Source organism: Hordeum vulgare, chromosome 5H (genome assembly GCF_904849725.1).
Source record: "Hordeum vulgare subsp. vulgare chromosome 5H, MorexV3_pseudomolecules_assembly, whole genome shotgun sequence".
NCBI classification, from domain to species: Eukaryota; Viridiplantae; Streptophyta; class Magnoliopsida; order Poales; family Poaceae; genus Hordeum; species Hordeum vulgare.
Window position 1 is genome coordinate 514,207,155 of NC_058522.1, and position 8,963 is coordinate 514,216,117.

Below are 8,963 nucleotides of genomic sequence, written 5' to 3' on the forward strand. Positions count from 1 at the left end.
CTAAAACCGTCGCAACATGCTGATCAGGCAAACTCAAGATACAACAAACATACCACTCGAAACAAAACCTCATCAAGGTTGCCCATTTGTGTCATCTTCAGCACTTCTCCCCGAGAAAACGACTATGAATTTGTCCCAAACGACACCGGGTTCTCCGCAAATGACCCAACCCCCACCAAGGATACCGTGTGATGCCCCATGAGTATACAAGCCAAAAGGAATCAGCTAGACACCTATGTCGACGATAGTGCAAATCTGATTCTAACACATAGTTACGAAGGATAACGATGTAAAGTTGGTGCTCCAGCCGATAACCGAACATATCACGTGTCGTTGTCATCGTCGAAAGCCAAAGCGCTTTACAACATATCCGACTTCACCGCAAAAAACAAACCGAGGTGAAGTTGCAGACATGCTGAATAGTCCACCACCGCAATCTCTATCGCCAATTTGAAATCGCTCATCCCGGTCATCGTTGCTCTAGAATCCCTAATACCAACAACACCATCTTCTATAGTTCTCACTTGTCGATGCCCTATTGCTTAGAAGATGCCCTCGAAGAACAAGACGACACAAGAACACTACTATTTTCTAATCACGCGGATCTAGGGGTTTATCACAGAGCTGTGTCGTTGACTAGATCTACAAGGGAGGGCTGATATAGCAAATAAGTGTAATGCCCCAAGTGTAACATTGCCGCATTTGGAACCTTCCTATGTGTGGGTCCATGATGTCATTCTATGGAGTATCATTTCATGTGTTATTTCATGTGCTCATGTCTTGTTTTCCCTTTGCATTCATGCATCCATATCATTCATGCTACCATGTTTGTTGTTGTGGTGTTGATCTTCATGTGTGTTTGTGATGAATGTAAGTGGTGTGAAGTGATGTGCAAAGAGTGGCTTCCAACTTTGCTTATTTATCCAAAGCTAGGTTTCAACTAAACCTCTCCCTCTTTATTTTTCTGAAGTTCAAGTTTTACTTGCTCTACCCCTGTTTGAAAAATAAAGTTCATTTAGATTATTTTTCTGGTGGATGTGGTGCTAGGTCTAAGGTGTTTTAAAACTATGTTTAAGAGGGGTATTTATTCACAAAACAGATTATATAATTCTGTTTTGTAAATATTTATTTTCTCCAAAAATCCTCTTTTCTTTGGGACATTTTTTTTGCAAGCCTAGATATAAGTAGGGGTTTATTTTTCTGCTGTGATTTTGTTTTAATAGAAAACCCAGAGGGTTTTCTTCTCTGCTAACTTGCGCCACCCGAGTGGGCTCCCTCCCCCTCGCTGGCCCATCTCCTTCCCTTCTCTCGCTAGACAGCCCACCTCCACGACCGTCTCCTTCCTCCCGCTGGCGTCACTGTGTACGAACACCCCTCCCACCATAGATCTTCCTTCCCCTCGATCCAGCGATGTCTAGCTCGCCTCCCGAGGTCAACAAAAAGCAGCAGAGCCTCCCCCTCGAAGCCCTAACACCTTCTCCTCCCTCCTCTCTCTCCCGGGCACCGTCAGGAGGCGGCCCGAGCTCCCCTCCGCCATGGTCGGCCACTGGTGAGGTCGACGACGTCAAGACCGTCACCCTCCTTCCTCTACGACAGCGCCAGGAGAACGCGGGACCCCAGGAGGTTCCATTTCCGCAGCAAGGAAGCGCCGATCGCCTCTGCTTCCACGACGTCGACGACGGCCTCTTCCTCCTGTGCTCCGGCGACTTCTTCCGCAACGTCTGCTTCCTCTTCGTCGTGTGCTTCCTCCACGTCGAGCCGGCCTTCTCTCCTTGACGCGTAGGGTGAGCTACCCCGATCCCCTTTCGTTCCCGGCGGTAGATCCCCTCCTAGGTCGTAGCAGCGCCGCTGTTGTTCTACTCTGTAGCCGGCGCCGCCGTGCGCCTTGTTGCCGTAGTTGTAGGTGTTAGGAATAATTAATATGTATTAATTATGTAATTAATCAATACTATGTCGGTTGTTCTTTTGGCAACCGCCCCTTTGTAAACCACCATGTACTGGGTATAAATAACCCCAATTTCCATCAATGAGATATTACTGTTCATTCTATCATTCTCCTTCCCTGCTTTTACTCTTTACACGTTATCAGCACGCTCGCCGTTGAGCGCAAAGGCGGCCCTCGTCCCGGCGAAAAAGCATTCAAGCGACAGCCTCGCCCCGTGAATGAAGAACAGGGACACTGGCGTCCATCTATCTGGAATAATGGAGAACTTGAACGACGACGGCATCGGCTTCATCTGGCGTCTGCCCCGCTGGACTCGAGCAACGGCTTGGCCTCCGGCGTCGTAAACAGTGGCGGGCCCTCAGGCGCTCGACCCCGACAAACTTCATGAGAGGAAAATTAAGGAATCAAGGAATGAATCGGAGTCATACCTTGATTTCATCGCTATTACTAAGAGCATCTCTAGTGCAATCTCCTCTTTTCGCAATTCAAGTTGCTGCGCGTAGCGAGCATTTCTTGCCGCCTCTTTGATCTCATCCTTCTCTTGTTTTGCTGCTCACACAGTTTCTAATGAAAACTTGCAAGCAATGTCATCAGCCTTACCTCTCTTGTCCTTCTTCACACCATCAGGTCTAGTCTCATGTTCAAGAGCATCAGTGCGTATCGAGGTAGCATCAGTACGTACCGAGGATGCATCAGCCGGATCATTGGTAGCTGTGCCCGGACTTGCATCAATGGTCTTCTTTTGTTTCTTCACAGAAGTTTCAAGTTCTCTTGTCTGCCACTTTGGATACTTCGAAAACTCTATGTAGCAATGCATCAATGTGAAAGGCTTCTTTTTTTTAGGATCCATTTCCTTGAACAAAATGTGTGCATCGTTTGTCTGCACATATAAATATATGGTTAAAATATGCACAACACATATAAAATATTGCACAACACATATAGAATATTGCATACCTTTTCTTCTATAGTCCTTCCACTTTCTTGCCTATTTAAAATCTGCTGAAGGCAACCACAAAATTTAGAGGTCTCTCTGTTAGTGAAAGTGTAACGGCAATTGATTGCATTATCATTTCGTTCCGGCCATGATGATTCCTTCTGTCTGTTGTAGTACTCTGAAATTCTAGCCCAATAAGTATCTCGGTTTTGATCTGTCCCAACAATATCCAAACTTGTATTTGCCCATGCTGCTATGAGAACCTTGTCCTCATCACTAGACCAATTTTTTCCTTTGTGGGATTTTCCTTTCTCTGTTATTGCAGAACGATGCTGAGTTGATGGAGTTGGCTGCTCTCCAATTGGACTCTTTGGTTGCGTTTGTGTGCAACCAAAATCAATGATGTCCAAGAAGGCTTCGTCATCATCCATCTACAAGCAATCCATCCATACACAGTTATTTTAGACTCGGATATCAACTGAAAACCAAAGTAAACCCTAACTCAATATCTACACAATGCCAGTGCAAAGGAACACAAGAAGCCATTGTGTTGCAGTGCCATGAAATTTCATCTCCTAAACCAAACCAAAAGTCCAACACAACCCTGCCTGCAGCTGCAAACAGATGAAATTTCATCTCCTAAACCAAACCAAAAGTCCTACACAATGCCAGTGCAAAAGAACACAAGAAGCCAGCCATTGTGTTTACATATTCAGTCATATGACTGAATATTCAGTCGTATTCAACACAGCCCTGCAGCAGCTGCAACCCGCGCGCCTGCGCTGCCCGTCGCCCGCCTCTGCGCCGGCCGCCGCGCGCCCCGGCCGCCGCCCGCCGCGCGCCCCTGCGCCGGCCGCCGCCCGCCGCTGCGCCAGGCCGCCGCCCGCCCCTGCGCCATCCGGCCCGCCCCTGCGCCATCCCGCTCGCCGCGCGCCCCTGCGCCGGCCGCCGCCCGCCGCTGCGCCAGGCCGCCGCCCGCCCCTGCGCCGGCCGCCGCCCGCCGCTGCGCCAGGCCGCCGCCCGCCGCTGCGCCATCCCGCCCGCCGCAGGCCGCCGCCCCCATCCCGCCCGCCGCCGGCCGCCGCCCCCATCCCGCCCGCCGCCGGCCGGCGCCCCCATCCCGCCAGCAGCCGCCCCCATCCCGCCCGCCGCTAGCCGCTCCTCCCGCTCGTGAGCTCGTCCCCTCATCCCGCTCGTGAGTTGATGGATACCTTGGGCGGCCGGAGAAGAACGCGACGGCGCGACGGCGATCTGGGGCGAGGTAGCGCTGCGGGACGAAGCAGGCGAGCACGAGCGTGGGTTGGTCGTGGATGTTTCCACGCCGCGTACCGTCGTGGCTTGGTCGTGGATGTATCCACGCCTCGTTTACACGAGTCGCTGGGACTCTTTGGACAGTAAAAAACGGCTGAAGACTTGTATATTTACAATACATGTCTATATAGAGGATCCACTAGAGATGCTCTAACAAGGTGCTTCTTTCCAATTTGACCATGCATATACTATTGTAATTGCTATCTGAAATTAGTACCTTTAGCCCTCGTAGTTGCAGCGCAAGGAGGAATCGAGCCTTTGATGCATCAGCGGCCAGTTCGGGTTTCTTGCGCGACGTAGTGGTTCCACTGGCGCCGCTTCCCGAGGCCCGTGCGACACGGCCGCCTAAGCATCAAGCGGCGGTTGCGCCTGCCTCAGCCCTTGCGTGTCCGTGCTCCCGGCGGCCGACGGAAGCGACGACCATGGACTCTCATGTCGTGGCGGCGCCAAGCCTGTTGCCATGCCCCACTGCGGCGGTTGGCACCGACGCCCTCTGGCGCCAGCGAGATACGGCCGGTGCGCGGCGCCCGCATCCTCCAACGGCCTTGCATCCGGTACCCTCCTGTCTGAAGATTCTTCCAATAAGAACGAGTGCGGCAGGAGCACATCTCGCCGCCGGTGATGCGGTCAGCCAGCCGTGGGTGTCTCCGCCTATAATGACGACAATAATTTCCATTAGCCACACACAGCACGGGGGGAGAAAAATTGGGGCAACCTTATCCCTTTGGCGATTTTCAGTTTAACCCATGTGATTACTCTTATTCACAAATTAGTCTTCACACTTCCTGTATAATGCAATAAGCAATCATGCTTACTGAAAATTACAGATTAAGCCATCAGCTGTTATTGCAGACATGGTATTTCTGGAAAATGTTATATGTGCAACGTATATGATTTTAGTGCAATAACTAGATTATACAATTGAAATTAAGCTTATTTGGAATCATAAAGTATTGGTGGTATCTACTGCATATTTTGCAGATTATCCATCACTACCGTGAGATCTATGTTTTGTCATTTTGACAAGATGACTATCTTCAACGTGCTCTTTCAAATATTAATGTATATATAGCCTAACTTTTTATTTTTTAATCACAAGGTATTGATGACATCTACTGCACAATTCGCAGATTATTCATCACTACCGTGAGGTCTACATCTTGTCAGTTTTACAAGATGATTACCTTCAAAGTGTTTTTTTTCAAATATTAGTATTGGATGTGACTACCTCAAGATATCATAAGGTAATATTGGCATCTACTGCAAAGACTTGCAGATTATGCAATATTACTGTAAGGTCTACATCATGTCATCCTGGCATATGACTACCTTCAAAAGTGATTTTCTTAAATATAGCATAACATAAGGTAATAGAATTATGAACATCTACTGACAAAAGTCAGACTATATTTTCTATTACCGTGAGATCTACACCATATTGGTGATCATCTTCAAAGTGTTATCCTATATAAATTGGGGTCTACACATATGGCTATAAGGCAACAGCCGTACCAGAACTTGCTCCTCCGAAGCATCCATTATTGTTGTTCACTAAATGATTTACTCTCATAGTAACTATTGTTTTGCACACTTGCTATATGCCGAAATGGTATTTTGTGCTAATATCAACTAATCAAGCCTCATTTTGCTTGAATATGTCATAGAAAATTACGTAAATATTTGCATTTATTTGTGATTTCCTTCTATTACATTGGTAACATACATGGCAGTCGAGCCTATGTCACTATTTCTATTTATAGTGCCGTCTGTCCATCAAGATGGATACTATAATTTATAGCAAGTGTTTCCAAGGACTTATGCAATGTCAACATGATATTGTGATGATACTTTCATAGAGACTAACCAATGTTAAACATGCAAAGTCTATATGTTTTGGCAGTGACTCTAAAATCATACACTTCCTCAAGAATGAAGTCCAAAACATTAGCAACGATTTCTTCGCATGCACTATATTGAAGGTTTACACCCCATGTTCACCAAGCATCACCTTGGCGGATTTTGCTCAACAAGATCATTTCATCCATATATTTTATTTTACTCCTAGAAGTAAATTAAATAAATGCATTAGCATTTTTAAGTAATGCATGACTATAAATATATTTTACTCCTAGAAGTAAATGCATGATTTGGTGGGAGTATTTATTGTAAAATGATTCATGACATCAGTCATTGTATCCACATGTGGCATTTGTGGCCACTATAACTCCACCTTTGAAATATGTGTCATGGCTATTCTCTTAATAGCTAAGTATGTTTATATGTATTTCGTCTCTCACCAACTTCACTTAATTCTCAAACTAAGTACATAATAAACGAATATTTATTCATCTTGAATATTTCCCTTAAGAGAAACATGCTGCCATGAGCACATCGCGAATAATCATCCATTCGTTTCTCAAGACCTGAAGTCTATCGCAGCTCACATTTTTGTCACTCTATCAACTTTAAGTTGAGATCTCATGATCAAATATTTTCATCCGAAGATCCAATTTAAAAGCCCTCAATACACTTTACATCTTCTTATGATAGTCCTACCATTTTCATGATGAAGAAACATGGAATTTCATAAAATCATCAGATTCACCCAACGGGTGCTATTCCATTATTTGAAATTCTTGCTAGCATTGAGAATGCTATGCAAGTCAGTGGTCACAAAATAGACCACGATGTATTCAAAGTAAAGTGGAGGCTAAAATACAACCAAAGATGGAATGATTTCTTAATAGGGAATATATCGTTTTCGAACGGTAAACGAAAACTCTCAAGTTTGTCAAATGTGTGGTTATTTTAACATCGTACCTATGATTACAAAACCCTCAAACATATGGTGAAACCACACCACAAATTTATTAGAAGGCAAATAAGTTCATTGGGATATTCGAAAATTTGCAAACATAAGACCAGCAACTATTCTAGTAAATGATGTTCTCGAATCTTCATCAGAAGGAGAACCAAAAATATAGTGCAATAAAAGAATTCTTTGTGCCTATAACCTCATGTAATATCCTCATTATTTCCAAAATATTGTTTGCCTATACTTGTACTACTACATGTATTGCAATGTCCAATATCCTATTTCTTGGACATTATATTTAATAAATTTTGAGTGAATCAATCAATTCATACTCAGTTTTGTTGCGTACAAAATAATTTTCTAAATCTTACAAAATATTTGGTTATAAGCTTTATAATCCTGGTTTGGGGTTGATTAGAAAATTATGGACAATTCTATTGGTCACAACTTAACAAGTTGTAAAATTTCCTAAATCATCAGATTTTATTTGCACCACATGTGTAATAGGGGAAATTAATTTAAGGCACTCTCACCTTACAATTCTAAATGAGCCACTCATTCTTCCTTGAACACATTCAGAAGATATGTGGATTACTCAACCATTATATATGTGGTATTTTATAGATACTTCATGGTACTCATGGAAACATTTATAAAATGATTTCCAGTGCGTCTCTTGTCACACAAACCATGAATGATGTAAGTAAATTAATTGCTCAAATTCTCAAAGTAAGAGCAAGTTATCCTAAAACAAGGGATAAATTCAATCGAATGGACAACTTCGTTGAACTCATTTCACAAGCAATGTCGGATTATACCTAATACTTTATGTTCATATGCAGAATGGTTTAGTTAAATATCTTATCAAAGATAGTGAAATTAATAACATGACCAAACTTATATAATTGTAATTTACTAGCCTCTTGCTAAACAAATATGGCATTACACACCGTAAGTTTGATATAAATCATACCAACTGCATTGCATACTACTTTCCCCTTGTAGTAATTACGTGGAAATCAACAAAGTATTTCCTATCTGCGATAATTCGGTTACATACCAATATCACCACTCCAGCATACACCGATGGGCTCTCACAAAATAAAATAGGGATCTATGTGAGGAATAAAAAATTATCCGTCAATCAAAATTATTCATAGCCTGTATGCTGATTGCATCAGCAATAAGGACATTTCAGGCATTAGGGGGAGATTAGTACCACAAAGAATGCCGAGAAATAAATTATAAATGTTATTTACATTCAGTCCTTATATCCACGTACTCAAAGAATCTGAACTAGAAGTTTAGAATCACATATTTGCAACTCATTGCAAATCTGCCACAAACGTTTACTCATGACAAAGGTATCACTCAATTTTATATTCCTGCAGTAAAGTGTCAGAAAGAGTGGAGGTACCTGATAAACCACTCTTCTCCCAAAATTAGAGCAAGAGGGGGAGAAATCTGACGACACGAGATATAATCTCGCATATGCTTCCGCGGAAATAGAGGAAATCAAATCCTCAACCAGTAAATGTAATTCAACATCAAGTTGAAAGACACCACACTGGATGCTCATCATCCAAAGCCCGACATAAATGTGCACAAATGTTTTCGTGTCGGGACATCGAAACACCTTGACTCCATTGTTGTAGGAAATCACAAGGAGTTAAAAGGAATAAATACATTGCCACAAATTTCATTGATTCCTCCAGAATCATATAACATAAGTCTACATTTGTCGACATATATTTCTTCTCCAAATTGCTAAAACCTTTTTGGGCCCTGAACCAAAATCCATGGTAGAGTGCCTCTTGTACTCATATTGGTTCACATAAAAGGAAGCAAGTAATGAAGAATAGCACTCGCTCTACAAACGAGTGGTATTTACCACAGTAATACCTACTCCTCATAAGTATCTTCCATATGGAATACTAAAAACTTCTCATTCATAG

General features: G+C 43.5%; 1 protein-coding gene across 1 annotated transcript; it reads right to left on the minus strand.

Annotated features, from left to right (window-relative positions):
* Positions 1-1,938: 1,938 nt before the first annotated feature.
* LOC123397977 (glutathione S-transferase T3-like) lies at positions 1,939-4,890 on the minus strand. The gene is made up of 3 exons (XM_045092486.1): positions 4,411-4,890; positions 2,903-3,313; positions 1,939-2,825 (listed from the first exon to the last, which is right to left on the minus strand). Exons 2-3 carry the CDS (start codon positions 3,311-3,313, stop codon positions 2,499-2,501), a joined length of 738 nt encoding a protein of 245 aa, XP_044948421.1. The 5' UTR covers positions 4,411-4,890; the 3' UTR covers positions 1,939-2,498.
* Positions 4,891-8,963: the final 4,073 nt, after the last annotated feature.